General features: G+C 42.0%; 1 protein-coding gene across 4 annotated transcripts in view; it reads left to right on the top strand.

Moving 5' to 3' along the window:
- Nucleotides 1-18,988, top strand: part of zranb3 (zinc finger, RAN-binding domain containing 3) — a 99,499-nt gene that overhangs the window by 65,352 nt on the left and 15,159 nt on the right. For all 4 annotated transcript variants that reach the window (XM_052052325.1, XM_052052296.1, XM_052052307.1 and 1 more), the window contains 3 exons: nucleotides 3,375-3,484; nucleotides 9,896-10,000; nucleotides 15,310-15,452. In XM_052052325.1, coding sequence (XP_051908285.1) covers nucleotides 3,375-3,484; nucleotides 9,896-10,000; nucleotides 15,310-15,452 — 358 coding nt within the window. The remainder of the gene's footprint in view (nucleotides 1-3,374; nucleotides 3,485-9,895; nucleotides 10,001-15,309; nucleotides 15,453-18,988) is intronic.

Genomic DNA, 18,988 nt, shown 5'->3' with positions numbered 1-18,988 from the left:
ATGCACATAGCCACAATCTATACAGGTGTTGGTAATGGCTTGGAGCGTCCCTTTAGTGTCCATTTACATGCCCACCCTTCACTCATTGGCGGACTTCTTCCCCGCATGCCTGTCCTCACTCACGTCTGCCTTCTCTCTCTCTCTCTCTCTCTCTCTCTCTCTCTCTCTCTCTCTCTCTCCCTTTCTCTCTCTCCATATATGTATATATACACGCCCACCCTTCACTGATTGGCCGACTTCTTTGCCGCATGCCTGGCCACAGTCACTTCCGCCTTTTCTCTATATAAACAGCGTGTCGGCTGTCAGTCAGGTTTTGGAACTCAGCGCATACACAAGACGCTCCGCATCATAAGGCGTCCTGTCCATTTTGGAGAAAATTTAAGACTTTTAATGGCGCCTTATAGTCGTGAAAATACGGTAAATAAAACATCTGAGTCCCAAGTGAATTGATAATTGGGGTTTCCATTGATCACAATTGCTTTAGTTTGTTTTCACTGAATGAAGATTTTCGAACTGGGTTCACTCAGGTTATTGATCAAGATCTGAGAGGTAAAGTGTCAATTTTGTTAAGGGATTAGCGTGTATGTTTGCTTTGGCGGTACTTGTATCTCTTTCTCAGGGCTCTCGTTTTATCCGGGTTAAAAATTGTGTACAATTTCTTGTGAGCAAAATCTCACTGCAGCTTCCACTACTGTCACCCCCTACCTGCAGAGTACATACTTCATTACAGACCTTCTTTATCTGTGCCCAGGTGTTTCCTGTTTTTGTTTTTAAGATCCTTTCGCCAGTTCGTTTTTGGACTCTTTGGTCTGCTTTGGGGGTTCCACCTCAAGGCCTGTCTGCTGATATTTAAGACCAATTTTTGAGGGATATGTCCAAAACCCTGCTCCAGTTTTATCAGTGGTGAACAAAGGTTTGACATGCTGTCTTGCATTCTTTGTTGCTCTCCATGTCTCAGCTCCATAAAGCTGGACTGAGTTATGTTGGCCATGCAAATCCTTATTTTGATCCTTGGCTGTCTCTGTTCGAGCACCATGATTTTTGAGAATGAATGCAGGCCTTATTTTACTTACTTGCCTTGACATCTGCGTTTCTGGTTGTTGATGACGCTGTCCAATAATATAAAAGTTTACATCTTTCAGCGGGGTATCGTCGAGCGTGATTGCTTCACCACTACTTATTTTTTCCTTATGGTTTTGGATTTTGCCCCATGGATGCTAAGGCCTTGAGACACAATTCAAAAGCCAGAAAACAAACGGTGAAGGTGAGCGGAGAACACCTTCTTAGACCTCGGAGGGAGTAAAAAGCATGCCTGTTTGAAATGGTAGAAGGAAAATGCAACATGCCTTTGGACATTCCCTCATCACAACTTGTATGCATCCACCTATCATGTATTCAGTCTGTTTGTTACATGCTGCCGCAAGTCTGTTTCTGACAGCATAAGTTTAATATGAAACGCAGAGGTTGTCCAATAAAGGTGACCTGTGGGGTCAGGCGCGTCGGCTAATGATTTCCCTCTACCTGCCCAGGGTTTTCGGAAGCGAGCCACAGAGCTGTCAGATGCTCCCACCTCTTGATTGCTCCGAGATTACTTTTCTCATGGCACGCACAAGCAATCACTCCTCCCCCACCTCACTGCCTCGCACGCTCTGCTGCCTGCCGCCCTGCCGATCTGCATGAGTCCAACGTTTATCCGCGGATTCATGTTTTCCGGATGTTAGTTCAAACGCTGCAGCAAACTCGGCTACACTGAAGTTCTGCCGTCTTGAAGTATGGAGTTGCATTTTTATTTCATCTTTTGTTTCAGTCCTGCAGAAGATGAGATGACTCAGTCCAATTAGCCGTTGTTTTCTTTCGCTTGCAGTAAAATAACAGATAAATCCCAAAGCGTGTGATTTGAAGACACTGTTCATACTGTGCAAGTGACAGTCTAATAAGACGGCTTTGTAAGATGAATTGCCCCCATCAAATAAATGGCCCACTTAATGCAGCTTGTGTGTTCAGCCACTGCAAACAGCCAATTGGGGAGAAAAGAAATAAAAAACTGCTTACAACAAATTTCAGGTGCACATAGTGGAGCGGTTAGGTTTCATTGGCAGTGTTGAAAGACAGATGAGAGTTTTATTTTGAAAGGCCAAATACGTTCACAGTGCTTTTATTTTCAAGATGAGGTGGCCTGGAGACAAAATATGATAGGACACACCAGCACCTAAGAGGGAAGCACAAACATGCAGGTAGAGATAATGGAACATCTGTCAACGAGCGTAGATGATACCCGAAACAACATCACTTGTACAACTCGCATCTTTGTCCTGTTAATGCAGTTTTTAAACCTACTAGTTAAACTTAGCCCATGATGTCTTTAAGGTGAAGCTACCAAGTTGGCTGATCAAAGAGGCATTAGCTCGTGTTCAAGCCAATTGGACACTGATACAAATTTGCGTGCGCGCACACACACAAACACACACACACACACACACACACACACACACACACACACACACACACACACACACACACACACACACACACAAGGCAGACAATGGGCCACATGAAATGATTTAAAGCTAGTATTATCAGCGTCTTATAGGTCATTGTCTAAATGAAGCGTGGTGGAGCAGCGGCAGTCTCATTTCCACCACCTGACCTTTTCTTGTTCGATGCTGGCAGGATGAGCAAGTTACATTGCTGACAGTAATGACCTGCTCCCTGTCCTCCCTCTCTCTCCTCTCTCCTCTTTCACTCGTTTTATCACTCACACTTGCTCTCCCTTTTTGTGCTGTTTGTTGTGTGAAGTTGTTCAACATAAATTGGAAGCTCTCTGTCCAACTCATGGGCCTCATGTGACTACACAGGATTACGCAACTGAGGAATAATGAAAGTGAAAGAAATGCCAGGTAAAAAAACAAAATGTTTTTTTAAACTGAAAGTAGGACTTCAGTCTCGAGTGCACCAGACAAGATGTGTTCAGATTATCTCAGCTTCACACTAAGAAACATGCTCAACACAGAACTGAAACACTTATTGATTCCAAAATATTATGCTTCAAAGGGGTGAGTTCAGGTTAGCTCGGGTAACCCAAATCCATATACTAGCTGGAAAATAAAAATCAAAGCCCCATTTGGCCTTTTTGTTAAATTCGAATTTTGGTTCCAAAAGTAGCTCTGACCTTAAAAAATGTTTTCAATTGGAGCCAAGAGCTGGGGCCGATTTGTCTGGTTCCACTGTGACAGGGTGTCGCGTAATTCATCTTTATCCACAAAAAAATGCTGAGATTTATCATAGAATACCCTTTCTTGTTATCACCTCCGAAATATTGTTCATATGCTGTACCTCAGGACCAACAGTATATGATTCTATTATTCTTTGTCTAGAACTTGAAGCACCGAAAGCGAATGACTGTGACGACGGTGGTGATCCTGCATACCAGGGCCTGCAGTTCTGCGCCAGTCAACACACAGACAGAATATATATCTACGATCAGGTAGATGTTTGACTTTTTTGATGTATTAAACAACTGAGCAGTGGACAAATGCATTCATTATTGTTGTTGTTAGAAGAAACAATATGAAACACCCTTAAGCACTTACAGTGGTTTGTGAAAACGTTCAGCGCCCTTGAACTTTTTTACTTGTTTGTCACATTTCAGGCTTCAAACATAAAGAAATAAAATTGGCATTGGGACACAGTCATGAAGCGGAAGGATATTCATACAATCTATGAACCTTTTTTTGTTAAGAAATAAGAAACTGAAATGTGGGGCATGAAATATTGTTCGACCCCTTTCCTGTCAGGTCAGCCAACTCACTCCAGATGTTCACCGATGATTTCGGAATGATCCATTGTTGACCTGAATGACTGATGATGATAAATAGAGTCCATCTGTGTGTAATCTGGTCTCAATCTAAATGCATCTGCTCTGTGATGGTCTCAGAGGTCTGTTAGAATATTGGGGAGCAAACAGCATCTCAAAGACAAAATAACCCACCAAGCAGGTCCGAGAAGTTTAAAACAGGATCAGGATATGAAAACATTTCGCAAGGTTTAAACCTCTCATGGAGCACTGTTTGATCAAACATAGTCAAACGGAGAGCGTATCAGACCACTGCAAACCTACCAAGACCCAGTCATCCCTTTAAACTTTCAGCTCAAACAAGGAGAGCGGAGCACTGATCAAAGATCCAACCAAGACGCTTATGATAACTATGGATGCACAGCAGCGATCCAGAGCTAAGATGGTGAAATTTGTTGCGCACTGCACAACTCTGGCCTTTTTGAAAGAGGTGGCAAGAAGAAAGATACTTGTCAAAGACGACCATAAAAAGTCACCACAAGCCACCTGAATAATGCAATAAATGTGGAAAAAGGTGCTCTCATCAGATATGACCAAAATACAAAATGGTATGCATGAGCGCACTATCCTGACTGTCACATATGGTGGTGGTGGTGGCAGCATCATCGTCTGGGAGTACTTTCCTTCAGCAAGAGCAGGGAATATAGAGCTATTGGGAAGATGATATAGAACCATTTTGGAAGAAAAGGTGTTGGAGTCTGCAAAAGACATGAGATTGGGATGGAGTCTTACCTTCCAACAAGAAACTATCCGGAACATAAAGCAAATTCTACAATGGAATTGTTTAAAACGAAACCTATCCAGGTGTTAGAATGGCCAAGTCTAAGTACAGACCTAAATTCAATTGAGAATCTGTGGAAAGATTTGAAAACCACTGTTCACAAACGCCCTTCAAACTCATCTACCTAAATTGGAGCTGATTTTCAAGGAAGAATGGGCAAAAATGTCAGTCTCTAGATTAGAGCTATCCGATTTGACAATATCTTTTGCAAAGCCGAAAAATACCTTTATCTTTTCTATCGTCATTTGTCTTCTGCAGCCAACTGCATGTAATTAAAACAACAAAACAAAAACAAAGAATAGAAAAACAGAATCACCTTTTTTTTCTGATAATTGAATGGAGGGGACGTGTTAGCAGTAACAAGTTAAGTAACGAGCTTTGGCTGTCTACTAGTGCCTGCTACATACGTTGCGGTTTCGCTCTAAAGTCCGTAGTCACAGCCTCCATCATCGCGCCTCCATGGTAGTAAATAAGCTACACTTCTTACAAGTATCGTTCACACGAAGGGATTACGAGGAGTGATTAACAGAGGGAATGCTGGAGAAGCCATGCGAATTGTGACGATAACGTAATGTCATTGTGAAAGAACAGAATTAAAGTTCTTGGGTGACTGAGTACACACAACGGGGGTCTCGAAGGAACCGCGTCAAAGTGGCTCATATCCAACTTTGATCAGCAAAATAGCAAGCAATTTAATAAGTGTCTGGAGAAAAAAAAGACATAACAATGCTTCACACACAGCGAAACAGGAACTGTTACCTTGTCCCATACGACAGCTGTGAAGAGTGGCCCAGAAGATGAAAAGTATCTTAATATTGAGGAAAAGAGATTCAGAAAATGGATGCAAACAAATGCATATACTATTACAAATGTCATTTGTTTTCACAATACAGTCCTGAGTTTTCATTTTGACTTAAAATAAACCTCAAAATAGAATTAGAGTAAAACTTATCATTTTGTTTTTTTCCATTCAATTTCTGTCAGAAACTGTTTTTATTTTTCGTGCCTTTCGTTTTGATTGATATCTTCATTGGAGCCAAAATATATCGGCTCCTTTGGTTCTGTTTACATGTGATCATTTTAGATAGCAGCACTACTGGATGCAGTTCTCGTTTGATACAGGTCTGTTGAATGTCACTTCAAAATAAAGTGAGGAAAAGTTGAGCAGTCAAAGCGTGTTGGGTAATTTATTTTTATGGAATAACAGAAAATATATTGTGGAATATCGTTATCATGGTAGAAAATTGGCAACATCGTAACTTTTTTTTCCCCCCCCATATTGCCCAGTGCTACTCGAGATGTGCAAAACTGATGAGTGCCATACCCCAATAGACTTGCCGCTATAATCGCTGCAAAAGATACTTCTACAAAGTGCTAACTCGGGGGGGGGGGGGGGGATCATTTTGCATGCCCCACTTTTCAGTTTTTTTTCTTTCTTCAAAAAAAGTTCAACATATCATATGAATTTTGTTCCACTTCACAATTGTGTCCCACATGGTGTTGATTCGACACCAAAAAAATAAATTAAAAAAATCAAACTTTATAACTTCATATTTGATGCCTGAAATGTGGCAAAAGGTCAAAAAGTTACTTTTGCAAGCCACGGTAGATCAAATCAAACGGAAACCTTTCCTATTCTAATTTACTTCCACATGACATCTTCAAATTTAACCGGATGTACCTTTCTGTAATTGATATTAGCGGTGCTTCATGCTGCCTTTCCAAGAAGACAAACTATTATTTTACCCCGGCGTGACTCTGATGGCGCTCCTGTGCATTCCTAACGCTCGTCTTCGATGTCACTAGCCAACAAGGTCAACTATCGATCGCACCGTCATTACTCAACCCTTTTGTTTCATTCATGAGGGATCAAACTCCATCCACGCCAGCAGAGATAGGAGACGCGGGGTGCGTTACAAAAAGGGGACCAATGTGTGTTGAAATAAATCCACAATGCTATGTTAGCGTGACAGCAATAGACAAGTGTCATGTACGCCTGGCTGAAACGATAAGCCACAGAGATAAACGTCCCCCGCTGTCGTTTAAATGATAAACTGGAGGAGTTCTGCCTGGAAAGCTGTCACATTGGGATAATCCTGGAGCAGGCACAGAATTCACATGGGAGACAGCTCGGTTCACAATCAGAGGACGATTCATTGCCGGCGTGAAACGGAGAAATACTGCATTAAGAGTATTGAGAAAGTGATGTGCGGGCTCTCGACGCCATTGTTATTTTAGTCACTGCCACCGCTATCAGGTGACTGGCGTGTCAAACGGCAGGCACTTGCCACCTAGAGGATAATAAGACTTGCTATTCACCTTCTTGACTGCTCACAGTAAATGCATAAAAGGGAGAGAAAGCAAGAGTGAGTTTTGGCTTGTATATTTATAAGTGTAATAACGTTGCATCGCCCACAGTCTCCATAGTATTGTTATTGTTGATCGGTAACTGCATTGCTACGTTATTACCCGAACTGTATTTAAGTCCGTTGTTTGTTTGTTTTTTAAACACCTGTTTTGAAACACATCTGATACTCAATTTGAATGAATATCAAGTTTTATAAAGGATCGTCGGAGATAGGCACTCAGAAATAACGACAAGACACTTCTGGCTACCAACAATAGGCACTTTATTGGTCCCACACAGAAATGATAACACAGTTCAAACAAGTTGTATGGAGCTAAAGAACTCTTACCGTGTGCCAGTAGGGTGGAGAGCCAACACCCTCAGCAGAGTGAGCTTCAATACGAGCTAGGCGTTTGTACGGAAACCCATAGCGGACTCTGCTGAGGAGCATCGCTCCCCTCCTTTTATAATCAAGTGGCATTGATCTCAATCAAGTTTTGACAATTCAAACAAAGCAGACTATGAAGTCGTCAAGGCAGGCTAAATAGTTTATCTCTGAGGTCGTCAAAGCAGGCTCCAGAGTCCATCTCTGAAATTGCTTAGGCAAGCAAGTCACCAAGTCATGCAATCATCTCAAAGCAGTTTTTCACTGAGAAGATATACATTGATTAAAGAAAACATCACAAAATATCTTAATATAGCAACACCCATGGTGCTTTCCTTGTTCTTGACTTGATATTGTCGTAGTTTGTCGTCTTCGAAAAAGTCGTAATGTGCGCCATCATATATATGTTGCATTTCAAGTGTAGTATTTTCTGTAGAATCACATACTGTAGTTCTCTGTTAGAAAGTGATGACATAAATTCAGATCTCATAATGGAAAATTGGGAAGAATTTGTTTTCGGCTTAAACTTTCACCATCAAAACACCTTTGCAACCTTTTTACATTTCACTCTTACCTGTATTAACAGTTATTTAGCCAACATTTTAACATTCACAATTGTCATGTCCTAAAAAAACGAATTCATCAAAGCAAAACTATAATGTTGCCATTCATAAGTCACTCTCATCACAGACAGCCATGTCATATTTTCAGATTTTTCACGTGCAAGTAATCGGAACAAGATAACCTCATTGCATATAACCTCTATGAAGTGTACATTTAAAATAGACTCTAAGTGTACGTAACGTAAATTTACGACATATATGGTGAAAAATGGGGGCGGCCCGCTAGTCCAGTGGTTAGCACGTCGGCTTCACAGTGCAGAGGTACCGGGTTCGATTCCAGCCTCCCTGTGTGGAGTTTGCATGTTCTCCCCGGGCCTGCGTGGGTTTTCTCCGGGTGCTCCGGTTTCCTCCCACATTCCAAAAATATGCATGGCAGGCTGATTGAACACTCTAAATTGTCCCTAGGTGTGAGTGTGAGCGCGGATGGTTGTTCGTCTCTGTGTGCCCTGCGATTGGCTGGCAACCGATTCAGGGTGTCCCCCGCCTACTGCCCGGAGACGGCTGGGATGGGCTCCAGCACCCCCCGCGACCCTAGTGAGGATCAAGCGGTACAGAAGATGAATGAATGAATGAATGAATGAATATGCTGAAAAATGACCCCCAAACCACTGATAACTTCGATTTTGAATTAAAACGATATAAATTGGCAACCCCAGGCACATTTTGCACTGAGCAACATTGTAACCCGCAGCAACCTAAATGAATTGTAGTGCATGCAAGACCCATCCATTTCTTATGCCGCTCATCCTGTTTGGGGTTCAAATGGTGGAATGTGCCCAGGACAGACAACCATTCACTGTTTTTCACCCTGTCGTTGAGTGGGAAATATTGTCTTTATTTCAGCTCTCCAAAATCTTGACTCATCACCTCCGCTGCTGAGATAAGCTGAATATATGTGGTTGGCATTCTGGCAGCTTGATGTAGCAGGAATATCTTAATGCTCAGCGTGCGAATTGGGAGTACAGCGTGCATTTTCTATCCACCAAAAGTCTAATCCTGCTCCGTGCTGCTGCAGCAGCACAAGCCGCTCCCTGGCTCTCTGCCATTTATGTGACCATAATCTAAATAAACACACAAGCCACTGCACATTGGTGATACAAAGAAGGAAAACATCCCCGTGCTGATTTGGACCTGAATTCCATACAGTGTGTCATTAACCTTTTAACTCTATCTCTTCTGCCTGCTTGCTGCTCTCCTTGCTCCACCATCTTCATGTCTGAGCTGAAGTGGCTCTTGCCCCTTCACTCCACTTTGCATCCTCTGTTTTGTAAAATGCTCATGATGCTTGACAATAATATAGCCCTCCTTCCTGAACCCTCTTCCGAGTTGGGTTCACCGCGAGGGTAGACTGAATCTTAGGGGAGCAAGAGTGGCGCACTGAGAAAGAGGTAATAAATGGTGAAATAAATGTTTTAAAAAAACCTAATAATAATAATCTTGGTGATGTTGATGGTGTTACATTTTACATCATTATGCAGCTGCTTTCAGATCATTATCATGGTGAACATGCGGCGATACACCAGCCTTCTTAACTCATTAGTATTAATGTATGCGCACTGTCACAAGAGAAGTATTTTCTTCAAAGCAGTTTTCATCTTATTTGAATTAAATAAGCAAGGAACCTAATGAGAATTACTGTGGCAACCAGCAAAGTGTAGCAAGTCCGCGGTTATCAATTAACTACAAAAAAAGTTGAACCAGCTCTTTCACTCAGGGAGGCGCCTAACAGTCACTGTTCATAAAACAAATAAGATAAGGTTGATATGTCAAGAGATTTTAGCACACACCACATATAGCAGTGATTTTGTCTTTTGCAATTGGAACAGAGAGGGAGTAGTATTCATACTATTGTAACAAATCCTCTTGCTTAAGGCTAACTCGTCGCCTCCATCGTCTCTTCTGTTAGAACGGAGCTGCGTTGAACTTGAGCTTCATCCCCCTGGACATCAAACTAACCAACTGGGACGACCTGCCCGTGGATTTCAGCCGGCATGGAGAAAATCGAATACAGGTCTACACTTTGTGTGTGTGTGCGTGTGTGTGCTTGCTGTGATTTACTTACATTGATACAGTATTTATATATACTGTGTGTGTGTGTGTGTGTGTGTGTGTGTGTATGTATATATATATATATATATATATATATATATATATATATATATATATTGCACTTAATTGAACGGTGTACAGTGAAACTGTAACATTTATTTTGTGAATGCTTTTTTCTTCTTTCTTCTTTCTACCCAATCGTGCTGCTGTAGACTGTAAATTTCCCCAATGTGGGACAAATAAAGGATTTCTTATCTTATTTCATTTCTGTAAAAACACCTTAAAGGGGGAATTTGTGGTGTTTGAAAACCTAACATTTGCTGACGTTTGCAATGGCGAGGAGGTTGGTAGTATGACATATTCATATTAACTCGTTTATTCCCAATGTCGTATAAATGCATCAAGAAACGTCTCGTGCGTGCCCTTGTATCAGGGCAATTACTTCATTTTGTACCACAATAAATCAGTGAGCCTTGCAAATCAGTCAAAATCCAGTTATAATGGCCCTGATTGCGGGGTTCACTCCAGTGAAAATGGCTGGGATACAATGACTTAAGTCACCATTCCTTTCGAATGTACGATCAATGAAAAATCAAAAAGTAGGAATAACGTTATCTGTTGAGACCCTCCCAGTTTGCCCCAGGTCCAATCACACTCATTCTGATTGCTAGTCTTACATCTAGTTGTCAAATGAGGGATGCCCCCCCCCCACACGTACGCACATACCCTCCTGATGTGTCCTTCTGCCATAGTTTCAGCAAAGCTCCTGAAGCCCAAGATATCGAGAAAGTGGGGTCCACTCGCTGTGCATGCGTCTGCGAGTGCGCCAAAAATGATTGCCACGCACCTCATCAATCATGTCTTCTGTCTCTGATTGCTTGTTTTTCATTGGGCGGTGTGGTTTCTTGTAAATTAAGAGGTACAAGATGAGGACGTTCAGTAGACGTTCCAGCAGCTCCTATTTTTTGTTGTTCTACTTCTTCCTTTCATAACTTTGCTGCTGTGAATCTGGAATTTCTCCATTGCGAGACTAATAAAGGTTTTCTTAATCTTAATCTTAGATCTATCTATCTATCTATCTATCTATCTATCTATCTATCTATCTATCTATCTATCTATCTATCTATCTATCTATCTATCTATCTATCTATCTATCTATCTATCTATCTATCTATCTATCTATCTATCTATCTATCTATCTATCTATCTATCTATCTATCTATCTATCTATCTATCTATCTATCTATCTATCTATCTATCTATCTATCTATCTATCTATCTATCTATCTATCTATCTATCTATCTACGTACACACACACACACACACACACATTTGTATTGTTATTTTCCTCACTGGTTAGAAATAAGGGGTTTTGCCACTTTGTCATCTGGTGTGTGGCATCCATTTAAACTTAGAAAGGGCTACAGGTTGGCCTTTATGTTGCAGTCAGATACGTTTTGTTAACCAGGGTGTGTTAGCAAAGATGAGCCAGAGGGCTATCAAATCTAACTGATAACTGACACCACTGCTGCCAATCATGAGCAAATAGCCCAACATGGTTCAGTATGGACATCATTTTCCACCCCTGCAGGGTCTGGAGGGAGAAGGGCTAGAGGAATTGGGGGTTGAAGATGGAAAGAAAGTGAGGGAGGCTAGCCAGTGTCAGGAGACAGGCAAGGCAGACACTGCAGTTTTCTGAGGATCATTACAGGTAGACGGATCATCGCCTCAAACGACCCCACAACACCAAACAGCTCAGAGTGAATCTAGCAATCTGCTTTTGCAGCAGCGGTGCTGCTGACACATTCCACACCTGCCACGTTGTTTATGTCCATTTGTAAAGCCAAGGCGTGAGTTGCAACCGTCGTTTACACTCTGCTGTGCTCCAGTTGTCCACTGAGATCAATACTGAGCATGCATGTTCATGTCGGCTACACCCCCACTGTGGAGTCAGCAATGCGTTGCTTGTCCACGTCTTATTTAGAAGGCAAAATATTTAATGCTGCAGTCCATATCGTATCTCTATTTCAAATTTTAGCAGATTGTGTTGGCTAAGAGCAGATGAAGGTGAGTAGTACTTGCCATTAAGAGAATGGGCATTACTATCATGTTTGCTCACATTCAGTGCGGTGGGAAAGTTTTTACTCCTTCCTAATTTCTGATTGCACATTTATTACACCAAATGTTCAGACCAATATGAATATCTCACAAATGCAACCCAAGAAAATCCATCCATCCATCCATCCATTATTGGAGGCGCTTATCCTGACAAAGTTACAGGAGCTTATCCCAGCTGTCTACGGGCAGTAGGCGGGGTACACCTTTCACTGATTGGCAGCCAATCGCAGGGCACAAACAGACAAGCAACCAGTCACACACACACACACACACACAAACTCCTTACAGGAACGGCGGAGCCCGAATTCAAACCCTTTACCTCTCCACTGTGAGGCAGACGTGCTAAACAGTCAATCACCGTGCTGTCCAAAAAAAATAAACCACAAAATGAGTGAAAGTGGATGGAAAAACTCCAAATGTGAAATGTTTTGTTCCCTGAACCTAATAACTGATGTCATCTTGGCAGCAATAGCTGAAATCAAGTGCTTGTGATAATTGGTGATGACTTTTTCAAATTGCTGTGGAGGAATTTTGGCCAAGTCATCTACAGAGAATTGTTTTCACTTGGTCATATAGAAGGTTTTTTTTTTTTTCCCGAGCATGAACTTCCCTTTAATTAAAAATCATACCACGGCATCTCAATTGAATCCAGACTTTGAATTGGCAGATCCCGAATTAGAAAAAAAAATGCATTTGTTAAGGCCTTTAGAGGTGGACTTGGTTATATTTTGGGTCATTGTCCCTGTTGCATAAACCAAGTCGAGTGCTGAGTTTGAACGCATGAACTGAAGGCGAAAAGCATCCCCTTACCTGGGGTAAGCCTTTCTCTTTGGAACTTCAAATGCATTCCAGTTCTGCCCAGTATCTTTCTTATGATTGAGTGATGAACAATGACCTTAATTGAGGCCAACGAGACCTGTGGTTCAATGGATGTGTCTGGGTTCTTTTGTGCCCTCTTGGCTGAGTCGTCATTGCACTCTTAAATTGACCGGCCACTCCAGTGACGGCTTACTGCTGAGTCCAGTTTTCTGTTTACAGTTTTTGTTGAGAATTGCTGTGACCGTTTTTTACTGGTGTTCCAAAGCCTTAGAAATGGCTTTGTAACCTTTTTCGACTGAGAGATTGCAATGGCTCTTTCTCGTTTCTTCTTGAATTTCTTTTGATTGTGCCCTGGTGTTTTGACATCTTGTAGCCTATTTCACTTTGTCTGACAGGTGCTGCCCAAAGCCTGTGGTTAATCACAATGAACTCATGAACTACAGTGCACTCCGCTTAATAGAACATCGGTTAATAGAGTAATCCGCTTAATAGAGCAAAAGGCTCTGGAACAGATTTGCCTAATGCAATTTCCTATAAAGATACTCCGCTTAGTAGAACAGATCTCCGCTTAATAGAACAGGCCGTAAGCAATGAACATTGTAAACTAGTGGTTTTCGAAGTGTAGCTATCGCGATACTGTACCACTATCGCGAGAAAACGCGGTAGTTCTAGCCGTATACAGTAACAGGTAGCACGCGTCACTCCACACATAGACACACGCACGTCACAATGGCTTCAACTTCATTCAAGAGACGAGAGAGAGACGAAGTGTAGCTATCGCGATACTGTACCACTATCGCGAGAAAATGCGGTAGTTCTAGCCGTATACAGTTACAGGTAGCACGCGTCACTCCACACATAGACACACGCATGTCACAATGGCTTCAACTTCATTCAAGAGACGAGGGCTATCACCTGCGGATAAGAAGGACATACTCAGACGATACGATGCATTGCCGGATTCTCAGAAGGTACGCCCGCGGTTTCCAGGACTTCCCTCTTATCCAGCGCATTGAGAGGGAAGTCAACCGCAAAATTACGGACTCCTGTTTCCAGACAAAAGTAACGAAATTTTTCTCGTGATTTGAGATGTTTGACTGAAGTTGATTAAAGTTGTTGTTTGATTAAAGATATGGACGTCCACAGTCGAAATATCTCTTCTAACTCGTCAGCAGGGGGTTTTCTGCGTGCATAACTTGGTCGTCGACGTGTCTGAAGGTGTACCTAATAAAGTGTCTCCGGTTAATAGAAACCCCGCTTAGTAGAACAGAAGCGCTTCGGCCCAATGGTGTTCTATTAAGCGGAGTGCACTGTATTACTTTTTTTACATACATTTTCCCCTTTATTATAATCATGTCTAAACTACATTGTGTATTTGCTTTTGTTGTATTTGTCAGATATATCATTGACTTGACGGTCCAAAACATTTAAGAGTGATAAGTATGAAAAAGAAGCCATAAGTTCAGAAAGGGGAAATACTTTTTCCACAGTACTTGCTTACTTAGGAACTGTTTCACGCAACCATTAAGTAGCACACAAGACTTGATTTTTTGTCTTTCACTTATTTAGCGCTTTTCCACCTATTAATGCACTGAAAGCCCTTTCAACTGACCTCAAATTCGCCTACTGATGACGCAGCATCGGGAGCCACTGGGGTTTCAGTGTCTCGCTCAAGAACACTTGTACATAGTCACAAAAGGCCGGGGATTAAACCTCAACCTCTTGGTGAGGAACACTCTGACCCTGAGCCATGCCAGCCAAGGTTACTTCAACCACAGTAATTATATTCTTGTTAAACTAATACATCTCTGACAATGTTAGTCAAATGTGATCATGATCCTAGCAGATTTTAAATATCCACGCTGTCAAGGCGTCCCGATGTATTATTCTATTCATGCTGCTATCCAGTAAGCTTGCACAGTTATTTACATGCAATCGCCGTCAGACATGACAGCCAACACCCAGTGTCTCGATTGCTTTGACTGATCTCTCTCTCAATTCTATATCTTTGCAGACGGTACATAACCATCTAAAGGGTATTACAGTAGTATTATCCATTCATTTTTATATGGGATATCTGTTATTTTTCTGTTGGATTTTCTTTGAAAGCCTGACGTGCTTTGCAGCATAAGCATCACTCTGTCTCGGTTTGATTGGCTTTATTCGGCTATCTGGAAAGTCATCTTTATACGCTTGCCTTTTTGCTGATTGTTTTTGAATTGTCAACCAAAAACACTATGGTGCCTCAGATAAACTATCCATTTCTTTCTAGCGACCTCTCACCCGAACCTCCCATCTGAGAATGATGGAAGGTGTCAATGTGTGCCGTGCAGGTGCTGCGCTTTGCTCAGGAATGGAGTGGCCTCGCAGCCATGAAGCAGAAGCTGCTCCGACGTAGCCGTCTCCTCTACCACAGCCCCACGCTTGGCTTGCAGCAGTTGGCCAATGCCCATCGACCTCACAACAGCACCAAGAGGTCAGGCTCCATCTGAAAATGTCATCTCGAGGGGGAAATTCATCTTTGATTCTTACTTTGGCAACTTCAAATAAGTGATTTTTAACAATAGCAAAGCTGGAGGTTGGAGGTAGAATGGTAGCCTGGAGAACACAAACCGACAGTATGGCACAATTTGGTTACTTTTGTAGCTTTTCAGAAATCAAAACACTGTTGGACCCAATAAATGGGTGTTATATTAGCAAATTTGGGACCAACATAAAGTGTTGAAAATGGCTTGCTCTCTTTGATGATGCAACGTTAATGGTTGACAAAAATGCCTTTTGGGAATCACCTGAAAAGTGACTATTTTGGATTTCAGACGACGGCGGGAATATGAATTGGCCCCAAATCATAACTGGCACCAAATTTGACACCTTAATACATGCTCGCTTCCAGCATATCTCTAAATGTTGTCATTTAGTTTCTTTCCACGGAAGAGCAGAAAAAATATCATTGTTCCTTGGCCCATGCCACACCCTGCTCTATTTTTGCGGAAAAAGGTCAAATCAGTCTGCTGCAATTCTGCACAGGAAGAGGGAGGGAGAACCAAGTTCCATTTCTAACTGTTTCACCAAGTATGCTAACTACGGCACACACGGAAGTCCAAGCTCATATGTTAGCATTAGTAGTAGCCTCCAGCTTTTCACTCGATCATGCCTGGTAATATAGCCTGTTGTAACATGGTCGATGGTGGAGAGAGTGAAACGCAAACACCACAAAGTCACAATCCAGGAGACGACGTGAGATTTCACAAGAAAACAATCTTGTTTGTCAATAACTGACCCCCCACCCCTCACCCCCACCCCCCGGCATCGCGAAAGGCAGAAAACAAGTTTAGTATGTTGGTGTTTCAAGGAAGTCGACTGAGGCAAGACGCAAGACGCTGATTAGTGTTGTGCATTTGTATTTATATTTTTATGGGCAACAACACACAATGGCAGGTGTTGTGGACAAGACTTGGCCAATTACTGATGCATGTATGTGTGTGAATGTGTGCAATTTCTCAAGTGGTGGATATGTCTGGGTGCATGAACCTAATCAAGGTGTAAGTAGGAGACAATTGGCCCAGCTTGATTTGATAGTTGTTTGATGTATTCTCTAATCAGAACCAATCAGCCTCCGGCTCAGGTGCAGCGTTGCGATCACATCTCACCTTTGCACCGCTGAGACGCTCCCCTTTCAACGACTAAAAATGTAATGCATTTTGCCCAGGCTGCCAACACTATTCATACTTTCTTCACTTGCCACTCATGGAGAGTCATTGGGATTTAAAAGAGGAGTAAAGAGGATTTTAATTGAGTTGGCATTCAGTTGGAGGACACCTCATACTGAATTTACTGCAAATGTTGTCCCGAGATGCTTCATTACACTAGATCAGGTGTCACAAACATTTTTGAGGGTGAGAGCAACTTCACGTGTACTGATTGTGTGAAGGGCTGCCAAATTGTTACACGTCTGAAATAACATATATGTCCAAAATACCTTCAATAATATGAGCATGTGTTATTTATCATTCTTGATTATTTAAATTGTCAAACTTTGATCGTGTTTAAAAATGTCTCACAATACTGCCAGTGTTTTAATTTTTAAACCATAATTTCTACAAGCAAATCGCTATGTCCAGGCACTGGCGGGCTACTCAGGTGGTCTTCACAGGCTACCTAGATTACTTTGTATGCATATAGTGTACATGATGGAACCGCAAAGGTCAAACACAATGTAGTTTGGGAAGCTGATCAACCTTAAATGATGTCAAATTTTCAGTCAAGTGCCAAAATGTCCACTCTGAGATGGATACAAATGGGTGGATTTTGCTGCTAAATTCATCTTCCACAAACGCAATTTTAATCAGACTACCGGTACTGTGATTAGACTAGTCGAGCGACATAGAATATATTACTGTAAAAAAAAACATAACTTCTCCATCTTTACTCCATCGCATCTCACCTTAGCACCGAGACATTCCAGAAATGCAGCTTACTCGTTGCCGCACACGCGGTGATTACTGATTTAGGAGCGACTACACAAGTATTTGTGCGCTAGTAGCCAGCCAAAGCTCTTGCTAGCTAGCTGCTTCTGTGTAAGTAGCACAGAGCTTCTCTTTGAGCTCCGATCACCCAAGGTTGGTGATGTGAGCCCAGCAAAGCTTTTTGGGAACAGTCGATTGTTGTTCTCCCTATTTTGACGGTTGTCTTGGCATTTGATTCTCAGTTTTTCTATTCAGTGTATATTAGTGTGGTGCAACGTCACTCACTCATTCTCACTCCAACTCATTGCAAATTCAGTGTGTTGTTCAAATGTGCTGTTCGGTTATTCAGAGTGTCCCAAAAAAGGAGTGTCGGAGTCCACGGTGGTGAGGCAGTACAGGTGCCCTCAATTTTCGCAACGGAGCCTACATATGTTCTTAACCAGAGATGCCCAAGTCCGGTCCTCGAGAGCCTCTTTCCACCCTGTTTTAGATGTCTACCTCCTCCAACACACTTGATTCCAATGATCAAAAGCATTATCAGTCTTCTGCAAAGCTTGCTGATGCTCTCGAGGATCGTACTTGGGCACCCCTGGTTAATAACATGTGTAGGCTACGTTGCAAACATTGAGCACACTCTGCCTCTCCGAACTCAGAACAAGAACGTCAGAGTGAATTTCCAAACGCACCCAATATTGACGGCAGCAAACAAGTTCTGAGGGGTATTAACATATTCCTTTAAACTGTTGAAAGGTTTTTCTTTTTAATTTAAAATAACTGTTGTTAACTAGAATCCCGCGTCACATTGTGGCCAAAGGTAGAATCCTTCAAGTTCAAGTCAACTTTATCGTCAAATGTGCTCATGTGCAACATACAGCTCAGGTGAAATTTATTTCCTCTCAACCACAGGAGAGAGAGGAGCCGCTGCGGGTGCCCGCACCGCCATCAACAGAACAGTTAACATAAAATGACAAAATAATAAGACACAACACATGTTCATGGTCAGTTATTGCGCCTTTTGGTGGGATAAATCGTCATCGTGGCGTAAGGAAGCCGCATGTTAAACTAGCCACACGACACATATTTGTTGCTATGACTGCTGCTCCGTCTGCTTCCCTTTCTTATTCTACTTATATTTGACAATTGGCAATACTTTTGGTGCATTTCCACCAATGTTCTAAGCTGTGCGTGTGAGTAATTGTGCACTGCTCTCAAACTTTACTTTACGATTTACTTTACAAAAAGGACATCACACCATTTCCACTTCCCTTACAGTTTCATTCATGCGACTGAAGGTGCACACTGAGTTTTGACACAAAAGCTTTTGGGGGTTGGAAAATATTGTTGGTGCATTACCACCACCCACTGATTGTAATGCACCACAAGTATTTTGCAAGCCCCAAGCGAAAGTCACACAATTAGGGAACTTGGATTTTGGGTGCGAGTCGCACCTAAGTATAAGTCGCTGGACTGGCCAAACTAAGAGTGTGACATATTTATAAAATATGGTAAGTTGTTAATTTAAATATTATTAAATCTTGTTGCAAAG

The sequence above is a fragment of the Hippocampus zosterae genome, chromosome 2 (genome assembly GCF_025434085.1).
Source record: "Hippocampus zosterae strain Florida chromosome 2, ASM2543408v3, whole genome shotgun sequence".
Classification (NCBI taxonomy): Eukaryota; Metazoa; Chordata; class Actinopteri; order Syngnathiformes; family Syngnathidae; genus Hippocampus; species Hippocampus zosterae.
Note: the sequence above shows the minus strand (reverse complement) of the source record. Positions and strands in the feature narration are given on the sequence as shown.